General features: G+C 36.0%; 1 protein-coding gene and 1 pseudogene across 1 annotated transcript; one reads left to right on the forward strand and one right to left on the reverse strand.

Moving 5' to 3' along the window:
- Positions 1-1,403: 1,403 nt before the first annotated feature.
- LOC114402055 lies at positions 1,404-3,355 on the forward strand. Its single transcript, XM_028364597.1, has 5 exons — positions 1,404-1,450; positions 2,071-2,371; positions 2,532-2,786; positions 2,869-2,983; positions 3,294-3,355. Exons 1-5 carry the CDS (start codon positions 1,404-1,406, stop codon positions 3,353-3,355), a joined length of 780 nt encoding a protein of 259 aa, XP_028220398.1.
- Positions 3,356-8,530: 5,175 nt separating this feature from the next.
- LOC114402056 lies at positions 8,531-20,929 on the reverse strand (annotated as a pseudogene).
- Positions 20,930-21,890: the final 961 nt, after the last annotated feature.

Consider the following 21,890-nt stretch of genomic DNA (forward strand, 5'->3'; position numbering starts at 1 on the left):
GTGTTCTGCGATCGTGGTGCTCGTTGGTGTTGAGTAGCCCAAGCATTTTAAGGGTGGTGTTCTCCCTCCGCGTCGACATTGTCAAGGTAAGCAGCTCTTCGTCTTCGATTGTCGACATTGTTATTTAATCCGTAAACGTTTTTTAGGTGATCCGTAAAAAGTAGTTAGCAGAATTGAAGATTACGGATCAAGTTGATCCATAAGCTCCTTTCGGATGAAGTTGATCTAGAATAAGCTTACGGATCAACTTGATCCGTAAGATGTTTGATGAAACTTACGGATCAAGTTGATTCGTAAGATGTTTGATGATAGTTACGGATCAAGTTGATCCGTAAGCTTCTTCCGGATGAAGTTGATCCAGAATAAGCTTACGAATCAACTTGATCCGTAAGTTTCATCAAACATCTTACGGATCAACTTGATCCGTAGTCTTCAATTTTAATTTTTAAAATTGGGAAATATTTAAAAAATAGTGAGTTTTTTTTAAATTAGGATTTAGGGTTAGTTGATTAAGTTTATAATACTTTGAAATTTGGGGGATTATTTGTAGAATACAATAACATTTGAATTTGGTGTCTTTTTGTTCTGAAATTTGCAGGTTACTCGTTAAGTTGGTGGATTGAGTTTCTTTCTCACAAGGTGTTTGTTTGAACTCTGAATTGTATGTACTTTATATATTTAGAATTTTTTTTCAACATTGTGTATTACTTTGGTAGAAGATTAAATAATACTTGTAATTTGGATGATTCTTATTATTAGATTGTTGTCACAATTTGGTTTGTCAATTTAGCAAGAGCATTGGTAACTGTGATGTTGTATATTATATTCTTGGAACCTGTTGGGGCTTTTTTGGTTTGAATTAAATTTTACTATGCACACTACATTTTTGGTTTACTATGCACACTATATTTGGTTCACAACATTTTGGTCATCTTGGCCTAGTTCGAGTTGTAATTGAAGGCAATCTCTTGGTCTTAACCCTCCCAACTATTCAAGCCTTCTTCTTTTCTCCTTCTGAAAAAAAGGGGGTTTATGTCTCTTGAGCAGCACAATTTTATGAAAAAGAATTTTAGTCAAAGAGGAAAAACATTTTACCTTCTCTTGTGAGGAATGTGTGTCCCATAAAAATAGCTTCTTAAACATGCTAAACCAACCTTTCTTAACCATTTAACAATATCACATGGACCAACTTCAGTTTCTATTATATGAGAAAATGCTCATAAGAATCCTCTCTTATATGGTAGATATTTTGGTGTTTAGTTATTTAATGGTCCCAGGTCAACTTGAACAAGTAGATGGGTGAAAACATAGATTTAAAAGCATATACTAATTGTATAGTGTTAGACTGCTAGTCAATGTTTAGTAAAAGTTACTTTTTGTTTATTTTGACCTTAGTAGTCACAATGGTGGATTGGACAACAGAAATAACATCTGATACAGAAAACAACAGGTGCATTGGACAATCCTTTAGGCCTTGAAGCTGTTATTTGTTGAAAAATACATATATTTTTATAATTTGATTTGCTTTCCCAGTTGAATATATTGCCTATCATGGATCAACTCTACTAAAAGCCATCATTGGAGTGCATATTAAAATTTAAATGAGGATAATGCATAGGCTTATTGTGCCTCATTTTAAAATTCAAATTTAATTAGTAGAATCTAGTTGACAAGAATAAAGGTCTTGAGTCTTAACCGCTTAGTCATGTAGATGTTTTAATATTATGTCCAAGATTAGTCTTATATCTTCTATTATTACCAATGTCTTTTGTAGTTGTTGCTGTCATTTAGAGTAAGTAGTGAAGCAACCTAATTGAGTAGCAAGTTAGGAAAATTGTTTTTATTCCTATCTTATGAAATCCTGACAACTTTTAAAATAAATAATTGAGTGAATGAAAGCCCTACAGTCAATTAAATCATGACAACTTGCATGACTTTGAGTCAATGAAATTTGCATTAGACCAATGAAATTTGAGTGAATGAAATCAGTGATGGAATTTGTGGTACTCATATGCAGATCATGGTTAGGACTTGAGAATTAGGTCGTGCCTTAGGTCACGTTATTGGCAGAGGTGTGGGCAGAGGAGATCGTGATGATTCCGATGATGCTCCGCAGCGTCGATGGCCCACCACATCCACACACAGGCAGAGAGTAGTTGTCACTGCTGAGCACGATGAGCCAGTGGTCCCTACGGCAGAGGCTGACGTATTTCCAGATGAGCCGATGGCAGGAGGTGATGTAGAGGACACTGGGGTAGACATTCCTGCACATACAGGCGCACAGGCTGCTGAGAATGAGCCTGAGGGATTTCCAGGTGGTCCGAGCGACCCATCCGTGCTAACCCAGTATGCGGATCACGTTGCAGGCAGCGTATGGACGGGAGATGTATTTATAATATTGAATTTTAGTTAGTTGTTAATTATACTTTATCATTGAAATTTGTTTTGTTAATTATACTTTATCATTGAAATTTGTTTTCCTTTAAATGATGATGTTAACAAATTATGTGTTCCTTTATACTTCAATTCAGGAGTGTCCTGAGTTGAAGTTATCCTCTCACGGGAGGAAGGTCCATAGTTTAGGCAGGCCTGTCCCTGCCATTGAGGGCCTAGTTCCTGGGACAGGACTAAGTCCTCTGATCGCGTGTTCGGTAGACACTGGCGATCGGGGACTTTTGTCATTGTTTATCGAGCGGTGGCACCGGGAGACGTCAGGTCTCCATCTCCCTATGGGAGAGGTGATGATCGTGCTGGACGACGTCTCGTCTCTTCTGCATCTGCCCGTGGTTGGTGACTTGCATGCCTTTCAGCCATTGCACGTGGATGATGCGGTATAGATGCTGGTGGACTTATTGATGGTCTCTGCAGAGGCTGCCAGGGCTGAGACAGTGCATTGTCGTGGATCGTATGTACGCCTGCAATGGGTATGTGATATCTATGAGCGCCGATGCCAGGCAGGTCATTGGACAGCTGCGGCTCACGCGTATCTTCTTCATCTTCTGGGTTGCACTCTTTTTGCTAACAAGAGTGCAACCAATGTTCATGTTGTGTTTTTGGAGGCCCTTCGTGACCTCAGTCAGACCGGGAGGTACGCCTGGGGAGTAGCTACGCTGGTCCATATGTACGACCACCTCAACGATGCTTCTATCAGCACCAGCCGAAGCTTAGCGGTTATATCACGCTGCTGCATGTAACAAACATGTTTTTGATTCGTTGAGGTTCAACAATGTTTAACTTTAAATGTTTGTAGACTTTCATTATTAATGTTTATGATTTTCATGTTACCTCTGTAGTGCTGGATACACGAGCACTTTCCCTCGGTCGCGAAGTCACTGCTGATCCGGACTACGACTAGGATTCACCGCGCGCCTGTAGGTGGATTGCTACGAAGAAGATCGTGAAGAGCACACGTACATCGGTGTACAGGGAGCGCATGGACCAACTCCGGATTTTGGATGTTTGTTGGATCCCATATGGGGAGCACTGACCAGTCCGTGACTTCCATATGATTTCATGCTATTCCGGTCTCCTGCGTTGGGGGCCCGTTGTTGTGTATTATCGACCAGAGAGGGTCCTACGACAGTTTGGATACACCCAGACCATTCATGCTCCACCTGTCAATTCATGGGTGTCGTATGATGATATACACGACAGGCGAATTCACTATTCAGATCATATTGTTGCAGCAGGTGAAGTGTGCACCGTGCCAGGTCAGTGTGCCAGCGACTACATAGACCGGTTCTTCCGCATTTCGCATCCTTTCATGACACCAGGCCAGGCATCAGATCCTCTACTAGATGGTCATGCTTCACGACCCCGAGTCGTCCCTCAGGTCCCAGAGATAGATATCCCTCACGTGCTGGAGCCAGGAGCACCATCGACATCTGCAAGGCCCGCTGTGGACGAGCCTAGACATGCAATGGTAAATAATACTAATAATTTACGTCATTTACGTCAATATTTTCATAATAATTTGTCTAATCTGTTTGTTTTGTATTTGACAGGAAGTTTGCTATGGGATTGCTGAGAGGTTGGAGCGCTATCTGAGCCTATGGGTGGTCACGCCAGGCTCATCGACATATGAGGTGATCGAAGAATGTCTCAGGATGGCCAAAAGTGTCACACAGGACCAGCTAGTATATGTTAGGCCTCAACGCAGGCGACGCACGGATCAGGCGTAGTTTATTTACATATTTTATATTGATATTCGATGTATATACATTTATTGTACTTGAACCCATTTCATTAGTAATGTTGCTTTTATTTATTTCCATTAGTAATATTAGTTTTATTTATTTCCATTGATTGTGTATCCCCTTTGCCTAATCTAGCTTAATGGATGATATTAGGATTGTGATCAACTCGCTGCCTATTAAATAATTATTTGAAAAGTGTGTTTTTAAAAATGTTTTAAAATTTAATTATCGCTATACTAGGTATAATTATAGGATTGTGATCAACTCACTGCCTATTAAATATGTTTTTTTAAATATGCAAGGGCTCGACAAAATAAATTAATAACAAATCAAGCTAATGATAGGCTCATCAATTGAAATAGTCAAAATTAAGCTCAACGTGTAGTTTATTTACTCCAAGTAGCATATAATCCATATACTTATAGGTTTATTTTTTCTAGAATATTTTTACCCCCTTAAGCAAGAGAAAAATTATGATGAACATACATTATAAAAAAAAAGAATCAGTATTTAAAATAAGTTTAGATTTTTTTTTTCCCTTGGTGTACAATAGTCTTATAGAAATTAGAATCTACAAACTTATACATACTACTTATAACCCCAATTTTTGGCCAACCCTAGAAGGTTTAATATGTTTATATCTGATCATGATCATGACTATCTTTACACCAATACATTTCATTGAAAATAACTCATTTTCTAGTGAATTTATACTTCAAATATAATGCTTTTCATTTTAATTTTTAGAATTTCAATTTTAACTTTTCATATTTTTTGCACAGCTTTAACTTTTAAAAATAAAGTATAGGTTTTATAATTGTAAATATTTCCTTTAAAAAATTGTAAATATTTTTATTTCTAAAATAGACTATTTTAGTTCTACTTGAATGTATGTTTTATTTATTTATAATCTAAGCATTCCTTTAAGTTAATCAAATGATTGAATACAAATGGTTAATATAAAAATTAAGGTTGAATTGTTTGAATAATACACGAATTTGATTTTTAATAAAAATAATTTTTAATCAAATTTAAATTAACTTCTAACTGAATTTCAAATTAATGAATTTCAAATTAATGAGAAATCTTTTTTTTTTTCTGATGAATGGGATGATTGAAAAAAACAAAAAATTCCTTGGTGCAAGGCCCACAACTCATCTAACTGACCATAGTTTTTTTTATATTTAAAATAATTTTGCAAGATCGACAAAAAAGTAAAAGTAGTAGAAATCAAATTTAACAGAGAACGACAACTCATCTTCCATTTCCAGAAAAAAGAACGATTATGCGATTCGTGAATTCGAACAGTACATTAACTTCAACATAGTCTAACGAAATTAAATTTGCATCAAATACTACAACTAACTCATGTTAATTTTGCGACAAGGACAACTCGTCTTCCATTTTCAGTACAGGTTTACTGAAAATAGCTAAAATTTCTATTGGCCCAATCTTTTTCCAGTAGTTAGACTCAATCAAAACCTTCATCACGTCATCGTTGGTTTTGAGTTCAATTATTTCAAATTTTATACCTTTTTTTGAATACTCATGGTGACTTGGTTTCCGAAAAAATAATCGCCTTACCATTTGTGTTTCATCAATACCATAAGGGGGAATCCCAGGAGGCGCAACTTGCTTGATCAAATCCTTCAGTTCATCCATAGTACATCCGGTGGAAATGTCAAACGTTTTGGGATTTTTTTCCTGTGAACGAGTAACCAACAAACTCATTTTGGCGTGACATGTTCCACCTCCCATTGTAATATAGCAGGGCATCATGAGTAGGGATCATAGTGGTTTGAAGTAAGTTTAAAATACCATTTGGGGTTCTTGCAATGCTACATAATAACTCAATCGGACCAACAAACGAAAATTCATAATTACACATTAACATTGTGTTAACATCAACATCATCTTTCAGTTGCATACATTGAAACCAAAATTGATTACCTGCATATGTGAAAGGCTGTCGGTAGTAAATTTCATCCAAAAATTGTTTGTCAGTTAGCTTAAGGGTATTGTGTATTCTGGTTTTTAGCGTTTGAAAATCACAACTGTTAGGTACTCGAATGGGAACTGGAGTGGAAGCTTGAAAGGAAACACCACTGTCGTTGTGAACAATGGATCCATTTGGAAAAATAAAACCCAATGTGGAGTTCACAACTGTCTGACTGGTTGTCTCTCCCAAGAATGCCATAGTTTTTTGTAAGAGTTGGGTTACGATTGAAACTTGTGGTTTTTTACAGTGTTAGGTTGTGTCATATATATAGATGAGTTTTAATATCAGTGCTGCATTTTTTAAAGATTAAAAATACGCATGCACATGCTTTTTGTATGTGTTGTCAATTACACCAATGACGTGACATGCTTTAGCTTGCATCAGAACTACATGTGTAGTCATACCGTGCAAGGTCCTTTCATGCACTTTATGTTAATGCAGATAACAATTTATCATACACGTTTTTTCACAATGTGTTGTCAACTCAGACAACGATATGTCATACATGCTTTTTTAGAATTAAGTAATAATTTTGTTGTGGACGTAACAAATATATAAAGACACATAAATGTGAATATCCAATTCAAAACAATCAATCATTATAAATTACATGTTCAATCATCATTTATATCAACATAGTCTCTCTTGAACATCACAAAGCTCTTGTAATGCTGCATTATACTAATATATGGATTTGGTCACGGCTTCGCTTGAGGATGATAATTGCTAAACCATAAGTATACTACAGGCGGTAAGGGACAACGTTCTTTTAAATAAACTTGTTGTACATGCGAAAAAAGTGTTAACTCAATCCTACAAAACTCATTGCATAAATATAAAAAAAAACACTTCATATCTACAATGTACCTCAACAAAATGATTGTCATTCACATGACCGATACAAATTATACGATGCAATGAAGAATTTGCTAGCGGTTGACTTCTAAGAGGAAAGAATGTCGTGCTTTGTTGTTTAGACAATGATACAACGATTACGTTATACCTTGATGCAATCACATGTCCCATGTCCGTTATATCCATCCACTTTTCTGTAGTCACCTGAGTGAAACAAATATACACGTCAAACTTAATTTCAAAGTTAAGTTTTAAAAATCAAATACATAAATTACATGCCTTGATTAACCCATCAACAAGTAGTGACATCCTTAATTCCTCAAATCTCTTCGTGCCACCAAAGAGCTTGATATAGTCTTCTGAGAATCTGGCAAGTTCTTTAAGCAGATGGTTGCAGAACACCGACCAAGAGTCTTCACCCATACCTAATAAATCAACAACCGACTGATATCCACAATTACCATCAACTTTGACATCAACAATCTTATCAATGAAGTCATGCATAAATGATTGAAACTGGTCCAACATGGGCATCATCGTTCTTCGATTCGGTTGCTCAGAGGATGATGCAGTACGCCTCACCGACGAATTGCTATTTTGTATAGATTCAAAGGCATCCACATACTCCAGTAAGATGGATTGTGCTTTGTTGACCTTGGGTTCCTGCTCATAACTTTCTTCGGTGCCCCCTTTGTGTTAACTTTTTCCGAAGGAGGACACATCAAATTCTGATCAGGGTATGAAATTTCCCAAAGTTTTGTCTTCAGAGTAAACTTGCCACAAACATCAAGTTCTTCGAATCTTTTGGATATTGTTTTTATTTCTGTCTTGATGCTCACTTCGGGCTCAGATAACCCTTGGTCAGAAAAACTTAGTCTCCTCCAAAACATATGGATTGAATCCAGTGGGATGCAATCACCAACATATTTGGATAGCTCATAAGCACATGGAAGACCAAGCGTGGTTCTCACCATGCAACCACAACTTGAGGGATTCTTGCCAGCATAGTCAAAACGCTCTAATTTAGAAGCAATCTGATTTAAAGCATACCTTGAAATCATTCCAAGAAGCCTCCTGTATAAGGTTTTTTTGAACGCATGTCCAACGACATGTGTACTTGTTTCAAATAATGCTTTAATCTCCGTGTGCTGCAACGTAATCATGTTGTTCATGGCATCCCACACACTGCATAAGTCTCAAAGGCTATTTTGTAACAATCTTTTTAAAGACGAATGAACAGATTCAACCCTACATTTCAAATACACAAATAAAAATAAACATATACAATAATACAATTCCATCAATTCATCAACGTTAATAGAAATAGTTGAACAATTTCATACTTGTTTGTTGTTGTGTTTCCTAAGTGCATCACCTTATTAGTCCAAGAGGAAACAAATTTTTCCTTGTGTGGTATTATCCATGTTTCCTTGACATAGTCAACAAACATTGGCCAAGGTGCGCAAGCCATTTCGAACTTCTAGAGGCATTCATCAAATTGTTGTTCTGAAGGACAATCAGTCAGACATCCCCAACAATCCATGACATAATTCCAAGCATTTTTTTGCCCAATTAGTGATTTACATTTGACCTTCACATTCTTATTTATGTGAAAGCTGCACAACAAATTTGTACAATCAGAGAATACAACCTTTACTGCATTCATCAATGTTTGGTCTCTGTCAGTGACAATAACTCCAGGGAGGGCATCACACTTTAAAAAAAAGCCTCGGAAGTGTTGTAAAGCCCAGACCAAATTATTAATATGTTCACCCTCCACATATGCAAAACCGACAAAGAATGTCATCCCAGTCGGTGTCACCCCAACAAAATCGAGCAGTGGGAGTCTGTACTGGTTTGTTTTGTAGGTGTTGTCTATCAAAAACACCAAATCACATGCGTTGACTAACTTCACTGCATCAGGGTGACACCAAAAGATATCACAAACCACGTCTTCATCCTTTATTCTGTACCAATGGATATACTGATCACGTTCAAGAAGCTTCATCAGATGTTGCATTTCAAGATCGCTTCCTCTTATGGAAGAACGGAATGCACTTCTTGCATTGTATATATGTTTAATGGTCGTACAACTATTGACATTGTGTTCCTTCAGAGTTAGCAGAATGTTTCTTGGCTTCACCATGGACTTCGTCATATCAGCAATAGGTGTTTTTTTAGCTTTAGTCAATCGCCCTGCATATGGATGTCCAACTAATGACTTGGCCAATTCATGATTATGCACTCCACAAATCAACTTCACCATCCAACCTTCTTCTCCAACCATTGGCTTGCAATGAAGCTTGAAGGGACACCCATATTTCCTAGTTCCAGTATGTCTTCTGATAAATTCTTTTTTCCTACACCTATACTTGCCACTCCTTTCACAACCAATTAACACAAATGTAGTCCTTTCTCTACTACCTGTGTTTGTGTTCGACCTTAAAATCACCGCCACAAATCTGTTTTCATGAGCAACGGATCGAACCCACCGCAAAACATCCTCTCAGCACTCAAACACCTACAAAGCAGTCTACATAATTTAAGTTTTCTACCAGTATTCATTTTATTAAATCATTGACAAACATTAACATTATAACCTGAGAAGTATTGAACGCATCGGAACAATCAACATGTGGTTCATTCGCACCACATGCTTCTTCATTTTCATAATCCATATCTGCTTGTTCAGACATTATTTCATACATCCACTCATCTTCGTCCATCTAACTAACTCAAATTAATACTTACCTTCACCTACACTGCACCTAATCGTTCACAATGAACCCACGAACCAGAGACAATGCCACACGAACAAAAATGGAGCTGTGTGCATTTCTGAAAAAAAAAGCTTTTATAAGGAAAAAAGAAGCCAGGGACATTTTTGTCATTTATAAATTTTGGTGGGTGCACCTAGCAACACTCCCACTTTAGTCACAAAGATTTCCTAATCCAACCAATAAGTGTTATTCTCACACTTCTACTATTCACACATCCATGTGCTTTAAAAAAATTTCTATTCCAAAAATACCATTTTCATGGAAACATGATTATGTTGACAAATACACAATGAAATCATGTTTTTATTGTATAAAAGGGGGTGTAAAAAAAAATATACAATGAAAATGTGATTCTATTGTGTTTTGTCAACATTGTGTAAATTTCTTGCACCTCTCTTACACAATGGAAACATGTTTTCATTGATTAAATATATAACATAAACATGATTCAATTGTGTATTTTTCTCAAGGGAAATTCATTTTGGGTTTGTTAAATTTTTAAAATTGTTTTTAACTAATTATAGATGTAAGTTGCTTCTTTTTTTTTTAAAAAAAGAAGTAATCAAATTAATGATGATATAAATTATATTTTTTACAAATTGAAATTAAATTAATTAAGATGCAATTTACCTTTTTTTAATAGTCAATATCATTTATATTATCTTTTTAATCAAAATTGAATTGATTAGACAGAAGTTATCATTTATGAAAGTAATCAAATTTAAAAGCATCCAAAAGAATGATACAATTATTAGGAATTTTATAATTCCTAATTAATTAATTAGTGTGGGATACATATTATATTTATCATTTATATTAGTTATTTACATTTATGGGCTCAATAAAAGTGATCTAATTTGGTGAGCCTATTAGATTATTATCAGAAATTAATATGGACTTGATAAGCGGAAACCAGTTTGACCCGTTAGGGAATAATGGGAGGTTAAAACCTAAAGCAAGGTTGTGGTCCCTAATACACCAAAATCAGAAATTGTATTCTCTTCTCCCCATCTGACGAGAATCCTAAGGTTCCAAAAGGAAAACCGTGATTTGGTTGAGGAATAACATAAAACCAACAATTCCTCAGACTCATCAATTCCGCTGCTTATCATGGATTCAGGTATTTTTCACAACCCCTCATGATAATTTAATGTAATGTGTTTCCGGTGATTATTGGTATTTTATTAAGATCCCTAAAAATTCAAACAAGTGGTATCAGAGCCACCATTATTGTTAGATTATTGGGAATTAAAGTTATTTGATTTGTGTTATACTTGTATTATTTTGTTACATGAACCTTTATTTTATTTTGGGATTTTATCTTTGCAATTATAATTATGATTGTAAGTTTGGAAATTTCTTTTTCTTTTTTCCTTTTTGATCAGGATATAATAATCATCATATGTGCGTTCATGTTTTGCGTTTGGATTTCATGAGAAAACTATTTTTTTTCTCACTCCAGAATAATCAGTCATTTTTGTTTCTCGTTCACGTGTTTTTTTTATGGCTGTTGGTTTTGTTTCCTTATGCATGCCATACATTCCATGACATGATATACATGTGATACATAATCTTCAATTTTATTATATTATCATAAGAAAACCACTGTTGCGTATTGTTAAATGCAATTTGGCTTTTGCATTTTATTTTTGTTTTCCTTGTTTTTATATCTGAATTATGTGTATTAATTGGTGATTCCCATTATGTTTTGATGTAAATTCAGAAATTATAAACCCTGAAAATTATTCATTTTTTATGTCTGGTAATTTTGATTGAGTTGATTGAAAAAATATATTGTCAAAGCAATCTTTATTGCATAAATTAATTTAATTAAAATTGCATAGATATTAGTATAAAATTATTTATGCGAATTGTGCTCAGTCCAAAGGAAGACACAATTTGACCAAATAATTTTGTACCTGTGATGATAAATGTGTGACAATTATAAGGTATTTTCATGTGAATTATAATCGGTTCAAAGAAAGACTATGATTTGATAGAATTTATTGTCAATATTTGATTATTGCGTTAAGAGTACCAATTACAAATTAATTTCTCCGTCCAAAAACTATGAATTAATGTTGTGCTAGATATCTTGTGATGGATTGTTATGTGAACTATTTTGCACATGTCTTGTTATATATATATATTTTATATAACTTATTGGCATATTTGTGAGCATGTAATTATTTTTATTTTTATTATTATTCAGTTTCTGTTACTAGTGCTGCAAATGTATCTGCTCAAGTGAACAGTATCCCTGTGCTAAATGGGACAAATTTTAAGGTCTAGAAGGAAGTCGTAGAAATTGCTCTCAACTGTATGGATTTGGATTTAGCACTAAGAACGGAATGACCCACTTCCACTTCGGAAGCCTCCAATGAGGTTAAAATTGAGAAATGGGATCGTTCCAATTGAATGTGCATTATGATCATGAAGCGCTCTATTCCAGAAGCATTTCGGGGTTCTATTTTTGAGGGTGAAAATGCAAAAAAAATTATTGATAAAATTGAACAGTACTTTGCCAAAAATGAGAAGGCGGAGACGAGTAACCTTTTGGCTAAACTCATCTCCATGAAGTATAAGGGCAAAAGTAATATAAGGGAGTACATAATGGAAATGTTTAACTTGACATCTAAACTGAAAGCATTTAAGTTAGAGCTTGGTGAAGACCTGCTTGTGCATTTAGTTTTGATCTCACATCTTGCACACTTTGAGCAATTCAAAGTGAGTTATAACACTTAGAAGGACAAATGGTCTCTTAATGAGCTTATATCTCACTGTGTGCAAGAGGAAGAGAGGTTGCAGAGAGATAGATCTGAAAGTGCTCATTTAAGCTCCACCTCTCAGAATAAGAAAAGAAACAAAACTAAGGATGCTGTTGAAGGGTCTTCTCAGCAAAAGAAACCAAAGAAGGATGAGGAATTTACCTGCTACTTCTGCAAGAAGTTTGGACACATGAAGAAAGAGTGTCCCAAGTACGTCACATGAAGTGTAAAGAAAGGTAAATCTCTTGCTCTTGTTTATTCTGAAGTTAATTTAGCTTTTGTACCTAAAGATACTTGATGGGTAGATTTTGATGCTACTACTCACATAAGTGTAACCATGCAAGGTTTCATGTGGAGCTGACTGCCAAGTAATGATGAAAGAGTCATATTTGTTGGCGATGACAAAAAGGTTACAGTGGAGGCTATAAGAACTTTTAGATTGTAGTTAAAGACTGTATTTTATTTGGATTTGTTTGAAACTTTTGTTATACCGTCTTTTAGACAAAATTTAATTTCTATTTCTAGTTTGGACAAATTTGGTTTTTCTTGTTCATTTGGAAACAATAAAGTTAGTCTCCACCAGAATTTGAATTTGATTGGTTCCGGTTCCTTAATTGATAATCTATATATGTTGGATGTTAATTGTTCCTATAATGAAATACTACAAAAAAATTCACGTGGTACAAAAAGGAAATTAAAAGAGAATTCAACCACTTTATGGCACAAACGCTTAGGTCATATCTCTAAATAGAAAATTCAGAGACTTGTGTCAGATGAAATTCTTGAACCTTTAGATTTATCAGACTTTGAAGTCTGTGTTGAATGCATAAAGGGAAAACAAACAAACATAAGGAAATTAGGTCCCGAAAGAGCTAAAGACATCTTAGAACTGGTACATACAAACATTTGTGGTCCTTTTCCAACACCTTGGAATGGGAAACAATACTTTATCTCGTTCATAGATGACTACTCTAGATACAACTACCTTTATTTGATACATGAGAAGTCCCAATCCCTAGACGTTTTTAAGAGTTTCAAGGCTAAAGTTAAACTTCAACTTGGAAAGAAAATTAAAGTTGTCAAATTTGACCGTGGTGCTGAGTACTATGGTAGATATGATGGATCAGGAGAACAATGTCTATGACCTTTTGTGCTTTTTCTCAAAGAGTGTGGAATTGTTCCGCAATACATTATGCCAGGCAAACCTAGCATGAATGGTGTTGCAGAACGACGAAACTGAACTCTTAAGGATATGGTGAGAAGTATGGTTAGTCATTCTTCTTTGCCAGAGTCACTTTGGGGAGAAGCCTTAAAGACCACAGCTTACATCCTTAATAGTGTGCCAAGTAAAGCAGTTAATAAAACCCCTTTATGAACTTTGGATTGGCAAAAAGTCAAGCATTAAGCATTTGCATATTTGGGGTTGTCCGATTGAGGCGCGACCTTGATAACTGTTAAATAATTGTATTTTGATAATAGAAAATAAGGCAAAATTGTCTTTAAAAATAATTATTTAGCGGTTATTTGCACTTAAATATTAAAGAATTGATGTTTTGTTTAAATTTTGGCTGCACATATAAAAATTGGAGGTGCTAAAAGCAAAAAGTGGGAAATAACGAAGAAAAAAAGAAGAAATCAGAAAAGGCCCAGCCCAGAGCTCGCGCTTAGCGCGCAACACGCGCTAAGCGGGCTAGGAAGCACAAGCGCTAAGTGAGGCGGTAAGCTCGAAGACTGACAACACACGCTGAGCGCGCATTTCGCGCTAAGCCCGTGATCCAACAGAAGCACACGCTGAGCGTGCAGCAGGTGCTAAGCGCGCGATCTGAACGCGCTAAGCACGGGGTGTCGCGCTAAGGGCGCCTACGAAGGTCCAAAGCCCACTTCAACAACTATAAATAGAGAGTCAGTCCAAAGGAGAACGTACACCACCATAGAACCCCCACTAATAGGGGTTTCATTTACTCCCTTTCTTTCTTTCACCCCCTTCTCATTGTAAAGCCCTCAATAGCCATGAGTGGCTAAACCCTTAGTTAGGGCCTGGCAGCCCTAGAAGCCAATGCGATGTATGATTTACTCTTCACTATTTATCAATGCAATACCAGGTTTTTCTTTCCTATTTTCTTTTCTATTTTTATCTTGCATACTCATCTTTTTATATTCTATTAAGGGTTAGATGCTCAGGAGAGGATAACTTCTAAATAAGATTTAAAGAAGATATGCATGCATTAGTTGTAGGGGTTAGACGCTCGGGAGAGGATAACTTCTAATAGAACAAGAAGAAAAGATATCATAATAAAATCATTGCTAGACATGGAGTGATTGCATTATGTCCATGCGTCAAAGCAAACATCTAGAATTAGAACTTCACGCATTTTATCAATTGAGTCTTCGCAAAGACATTTGGGAGATAGATAGGTAAAATAAGCTTGTCATTGTGAGGCATCAGGGACAAGTAAATGAATAGATGTGGGTAGGATAGAATCACCTGAATTGGTAAAGAAAAATCATAAACTCATACATCCTAGGCAGGCTAGGCAAGTCAGTTCCCAATATTATCTTATCTTGAATTTATCTTTTTTTTTTATATCTAAATCTTTTATCTTTCTTATCTTTCACTTTTCTAATCTTCTATCTTTTTCTTTATCTTTTAATTTTATCTTTAATTCTTTTATCTTTTCCTTTATCTTCTAATTTTATCTTTAAATCCTTTATCTTTTCTTTACCTTATGATGCAATCCTACCCCTAAGGGCATTGGATAGAAGACTCCAAGAAGATTGGGCCAAAGATGCAAGAGAAGGCCCTAGGGTTCTCATGAGCCTTAGGGTAGATTTCTGAGCTCATGAGCCAAGGTTGGGTCCAATTATCTTTGTACATATTAGACTAGGATGTCATTATATTAGGTCCTTGTATTTAGGGCTCCATATTGTAGGTAGGGTATCCTAGAAATATAGGATTTTTCAGCCCTTGTATTTTAGGGCACCTAGACTAGTTTTTGTATTAGGGGTAGTTTTGTAATTTCGCATGCACTAAGTGGATATTTGATGTGTGTGGTTGGAAATAAATTTAATTGAATTGGTAGAAGCCCAATCCAATTAAATTTTAGAGGGGGAGGTGAGTATTTGCTTACTACACCCCATTGCCACATCATATAGTCACACTTTGTGCATGTCCTTCATGCTTTTCATGCCTCATGACACCTAAGCACACTTAGTGGAGAATCTTGGAATTGATCTTGGATTAGTGGGCTGAACCATAACTAAAATTCACTAATCATAATTAGTGAAATTTTGGCTCCACAAATTCAATTTCAAATTCAAGTGAAATTTGAATTTCCCTCCAATTTTGTGTGACACTTAGGCTATAAATAGAGGTCATGTGTGTGCATTTTTTTCAACTTTGATCATTTGAATATTAAACTTCAGATTTCAAAGCTCATTTAGAGCACAAAATTTCGTGCTCTTCTCTCCCTCTCCCTTCATTCATCTCCTTCTTCCTCCAAGCTCTTATCCATGGCCTCCTATGGTGGTGAGCTTCTTCTAGACTCATCTTTTCCTTGAAGTGGCGTCTCCTCTCTCTCTTCCTTTCTCCATTCCGCTGCCATTCATCTCCCAAGAAGCAAAGGAATCCATTGATGAAGAAGATCCTAGGCCTACAAGCTCCAATGGAGCTTGCATCATGTGGTATCAAGAGCATCTTCATCTAGGTGATGTTCTTTTGCTTCCTCTATCTTTTTGTTCGGTGAATTCTCTTTAATTCCTTGTTTTTCATCTTATTCTCCATGTATATCCTCCATTGTCTTGTGGTTTGGTGCTGTTTAGAGTAGATTCAAAAAAATAAACCGATTAAATCTTAGATCTACACTTGTTCTTGCATTTCTATGGTTCAAATTTTGTAGATCTAGTCTTGAATCTTATTTTTGTGTTGATTTTAGGTTCTATCATTTTTCATTCATAATATTCTTGTGCTGAACCTTAGATCTAAATTTTCTTCCAAAATATTGATTAGAAAAAAAAAAACACAAAAATCTAAGTGTAAATCACTTAATCCATGTTGTCTTAGAGTCATGTTTAGTCATAGTAATTGTCACATTATGTTCTAAGTTTGTGTTGAATTTTATTTTGTTGATTGAATTCTAGATACATTTGTTCATGTATTCTTGTCATTCTTAGCCTATCTTTTGAATTTTGAGTCTAATTCATGCATGTTATTTAGTTCATAACATGTTCTAAATCAATTCCTAGAAGTAGTCTTGTTGTTGAACTTTTTTTTTTTTCTAAGTTTCCTACATGATGCCTATGATGAAGTTGAGTTGTGGTGCTGAGTTGTGGCTGGATTTGTGAATCAAAATAAGTCTTAAGCTCTCTTTAATTGTGTTATTCAAGATAATTGAGCATAAGCAAACACAAATTGTAACTATCCAAGCCTTAAGCAACATAAACACTACTCTTGATTTCTAGGTTGAAATCGCTGGTGCTGGCAGCTTGAACATACGAACTTGTATAAATTACTGGGAATTGGTCACTACGTTTTTTGAGCTGAAACTTTTACTGAATTTTCTAGACATCTGGAACAAAATTATAAAAAAAGAACCAAGCTATTTGGATTAAAGGAAAAAATAAGAAAAATCGCACAAGTTGGCAGACAAATCAGTGTCCAGGAAAAAAAAAAGTGAAAGGAAAGTGTGCTTGTTGTTTTGGCTCAAAATTTGTTCTATAATTGGTGCCTATTTTATACCAATCCTAGTTCTGAAATTTAAATTGAAAATTATTGTGAAAACAAGTGCCAAAACTAGAGGTTTCTTGAGTCGTTTTTTTTTTAGAGTTTTTCTACTCTACTCTAGAGCCATTCTAGGTTTCTCTTTGAGTCCTAGCTTGCTTTTTTGTGCTTTCCATTGCTTTAATTGTTGAATAATCCTTGGAAATTTGTCTTGTTAAAACTCTATTGGTTTAGCTTTCATTTCATTTTTTTTGGTCTTTGGTTATTGCTTGTCTCTTTGTTTCCTTGGTTGTGAGTTGCCATATAGGGAATTGGAAAGGAGGATTGGTGCCATATCTTGAAGAATTTGAGTCAAGAAGAAAGGGGCCAACCACCTTAAGAACTATTGGACTAAGAAACACTCCAAATTGAGTGAAACACTAAAGAGAGAATAGCCACCACAATTGAGGACTTTTTTTTTCTTTGTAATTTTGTAATTGGCAATTTGCTTTGCTTTCAAATTTTGTAACAAAAAGGCCTTTCATTGGAAGTAAGTTGGGAGCCTCCGCTAGGTCACCCTACTTCCATTTGTGTGTAATAATTTTAGGCAATTTTCCCTTAGGATAGTGAGTATTTTGTTGGGAACCTTAAATGAGGTCATCCAAACACTCTTAGGATCCGCCTAGTTTGCATTTCTTGCACTTTAATTTCTTGCTTACTTTCATAGCTTATTTCCTTTACCCTCCATTGTCAAACTGTCTAGATAGCTTGCCTTTTACCAATTAGTTTTTACCTTCTCTTTCACACCTCTTTTAGTGTTTATTTTAGCTAGTTTCAACCATAGTTTCTTTTACCTTTCTTTCAAACCCCCAACAAGAAAGAACCATAACTTAGGAACCAACATGAGTCTTCATTCTTCATCTAGTGTTAATGGTGAGGGTTCTACTCCTAAGGACCCCTTGTATAAGATATTAGATGAGTTGAGATCCCTTAAGTTGTGGAAAGAAAAACAAGAGAGAAAAGAAAAAGGTAAAAAAAGAGTGGAAGAAATAAGTCAAGATGAAAGAGAGAAAATAAGAGAGGAAGAAAGAAGAAAAATAATGAAAGAAATGAAAAGAGAAAAACATGCCTCCTATAGTAGTCATGACTCTTGCAAGAGTTTAAGTGAAGAACTTAGCGACTATTATAGAGGGCGTCATAGTTCACATACTAAACATCACTCCCAAAGAAGAGAAAAGGATAGAAGGCCTCAAGAGGTTAACATTAGCCTCCCATATTTCCACGGAAAAGATAATGTTGAGGCCTACTTAGATTGGGAAATGAAGGTTGAACAACTCTTTGCTTGCCATCATATTAGCGAAGAGAGAAAAGTTCCATTGGCTACCCTTAGCTTTCAAGGGTATGCCCTCTATTGGTGGACTTCCCTTGTTAAAGAACGAAGGATTCATGGGGATCCTCCAGTAGAGTATTGGAATGATCTTAAGAGTGCCCTTAGGAAGAGGCACATTCCCTCCTACTATGAAAGGGAGCTTATGGACAAGCTCCAAAGGCTTAGACAAGGGAGTATGAGTGTTGAAGAATATAGACAACAAATGGAACTACTCCTTTTAAGAGCTAGACTTAGGGAGGAGGAAAGAACAAGCATAGCTAGGTTCCTTAGTGGGCTCAATATGGAAGTGAGGGACAAGGTTGAACTCCTTCCATATAGGGACCTAGATGAGCTAGTCCAACTTTGTATAAGAGTGGAGCAACAACTTAAAAGAAAGCCTTCTTCAAAATCTTATGGCTCTCACTCTTATCCAAGGAAGGACCAAGCCCATGGAATTTTAGGGGCTGCACCTTCAAAACCCAAGAAAGATAAGGGTAAGACCATAGAGAAATACACCCTTAAGACTGGTTCCCAAGAAAGGACTAGCAACATTAAATGCTTCAAATGTCTTGGGAGAGGTCACATTGCCTCTCAATGCCCCACAAAGAAAACCATGATCATGAGGGGTCAAGACATTTATAGTAGTCAAGAGGAGACTACTTCTTGCCCTTCCTCTAGTGGAAGTGAAGATGAAGTAAGGGGTGAAGAGTCTAGTGAGGAAGTCTACCCCCAAGAAGAAGGTGACCTCTTAATGGTTAGAAGGCTCCTTGGAGGTCAATCTTGTGATCTATCTCAATCCCAAAGAGAGAACATCTTTCATACAAGATGCAAAATTTTAGATAAAACTTGTTCTCTCATTGTGGATAGTGGATCTTGTTGCAATTGTTGTAGCACAAGATTAGTTTCCAAGTTGAACCTCACTATCATTCCCCACCCAAAACCTTATAAACTTCAATGGCTCAATGAACAAGGGGAAATGATAGTTAACCAACAAGTGAAGATACCTTTCTCCATTGGGACATATAAGGATGAAGTTAATTGTGATATAGTTCCCATGGAGGCAGGACATATTCTTTTAGGAAGGCCGTGGCAATTTGATAGGAAGATCATTTATAATGGCCTAACTAATGAGATTACCCTCACCCATCTTGGCACTAAATTTGTGTTGTATCCTCAAACACCTTCACAGGTGGCCAAAGATCAACTAACTATGAAAGATAAGAGGGATGAGGAAGAAAAATTAGAAAAACAAAAGAAAAAGAAGGATAGTAAGGCCTTGTCTTCAAAGGCCAAGGGGAAGGAAAAGGAGGAAAAGGATTTCTCCAAGAATATTGTTAACAAGGAAAATCATTTTGCAACAAAATGTGATATTAAAAGAGCACTCCTTCTTAAAAAAAATTTCTACCTTCTCCTGTCAAGGGAAAAATCCCTTAGCACCACCATACCTCTTGAGCTTGAGGTTATTCCTCAAGTAAAGGAGTTGTTGGATGAGGATTTGGTTCGCAAGAGCTTAAATCCTTGTGCTTTGTTGGTGTCTAAAATAGGTATTATTAGGCACCAAATCCCTATGATAGGTGGTATCATGAATGTGTTGAGTGGTGCAACACTCTTTTGTAAAATCACTCATGCACCCAACATCTTCATCATTTGTGTACATAGGAACTCATTAGGTAGGTTTGTTCTTATTTTTTGTTTCAATGCAAACCTAGGTGCTCATGTGGGACACCTTAGGTTTGTCGTAATTTTTTGTAGGAATAATCAACATGAAAATAATGAAAAAGGTATGTTTTATTCCATTACTTTCCTTAACTTTTTAAATAGTGATCAAGGGCTTCCCATGGACCCTAAGAGAATAAAGGTCATTCCTGAGTGGCTTACTCCACCAAGTATAAGAGAAATTTGGGGCTTCAATATCTTAACAAACTTTTACAAAAGGTTTGTCCCATATTTTTCTATACTTGTAGCACCACTCATTGAGTTGGTGAGGAACTATATTCTCTTATGGGAAGATGACCAGGAAAGGGGTTTCAAGTCCTTACCGTACTCTAACATACCCAACATCACTAATACATATGCTTTTATTCTTTTTACAGGTGTTGAGGGAAAAATTAATGACTTTCAAGAACCTCTGGATTTGAGGTCAAATCATTTTCAAGGGGGAGGGAATGATGCAATCCTACCCCCCAAGGGCATTGGATAGAAGACTCCAAGAAGATTGGGCCAAAGATGCAAGAGAAGGCCCTAGGGTTCTCATGAGCCTTAGGGTAGATTTCTGAGCCCATGAGCCAAGGTTGGGTCCAATTATCTTTGTACATATTAGACTAGGATGTCATTATATTAGGTCCTTGTATTTAGGGCTCCATATTGTAGGTAGGGTATCCTAGAAATATAGGATTTTTCAGCCCTTGTATTTTAGGGCACCTAGACTAGTTTTTGTATTAGGGGTAGTTTTGTAATTTCACATGCACTAAGTGGATATTTGATGTGTGTGGTAGGAAATAAATTTAATTGAATTGGTAGAAGCCCAATCCAATTAAATTTTAGAGGGGGAGGTGAGCATTTGCTTACTACACCCCATTGCCACATCATATAGTCACACTTTGTGCATGCCCTTCATGCTTTTCATGCCTCATGACACCTAAGCACACTTAGTGGAGAATCTTGGAATTGATCTTGGATTAGTGGGCTGAACCATAACTAAAATTCACTAATCATAATTAGTGAAATTTTGGCTCCACAAATTCAATTTCAAATTCAAGTGAAATTTGAATTTCCCTCCAATTTTGTGTGACACTTAGGCTATAAATAGAGGTCATGTGTGTGCATTTTTTTCAACTTTGATCATTTGAATATTAAACTTCAGATTTCAAAGCTCATTTAGAGTACAAAATTTCGTGCTCTTCTCTCCCTCTCCCTTCATTCATCTCCTTCTTCCTCCAATCTCTTATCCATGGCCTCCTATGGTGGTGAGCTTCTTCTAGACTCATCTTCTTCTTGAAGTGGCGTCTCCTCTCTCTCTTCCTTTCTCCATTCCGCTGCCATTCATCTTCCAAGAAGCAAAGGAATCCATTGATGAAGATGATCCTAGGCCTACAAGCTCCAATGGAGCTTGCATCACCTTACCTTCTATCTTTTTCTATTTTTTATTTTAAATTTATTATCTCTTGCTTGTAAATTGGGTTTGCATTATTCTAAGTACAAACAAAGTCCCTGTGGATTCGACACTC

Source organism: Glycine soja, chromosome 20 (genome assembly GCF_004193775.1).
Source record: "Glycine soja cultivar W05 chromosome 20, ASM419377v2, whole genome shotgun sequence".
Classification (NCBI taxonomy): Eukaryota; Viridiplantae; Streptophyta; class Magnoliopsida; order Fabales; family Fabaceae; genus Glycine; species Glycine soja.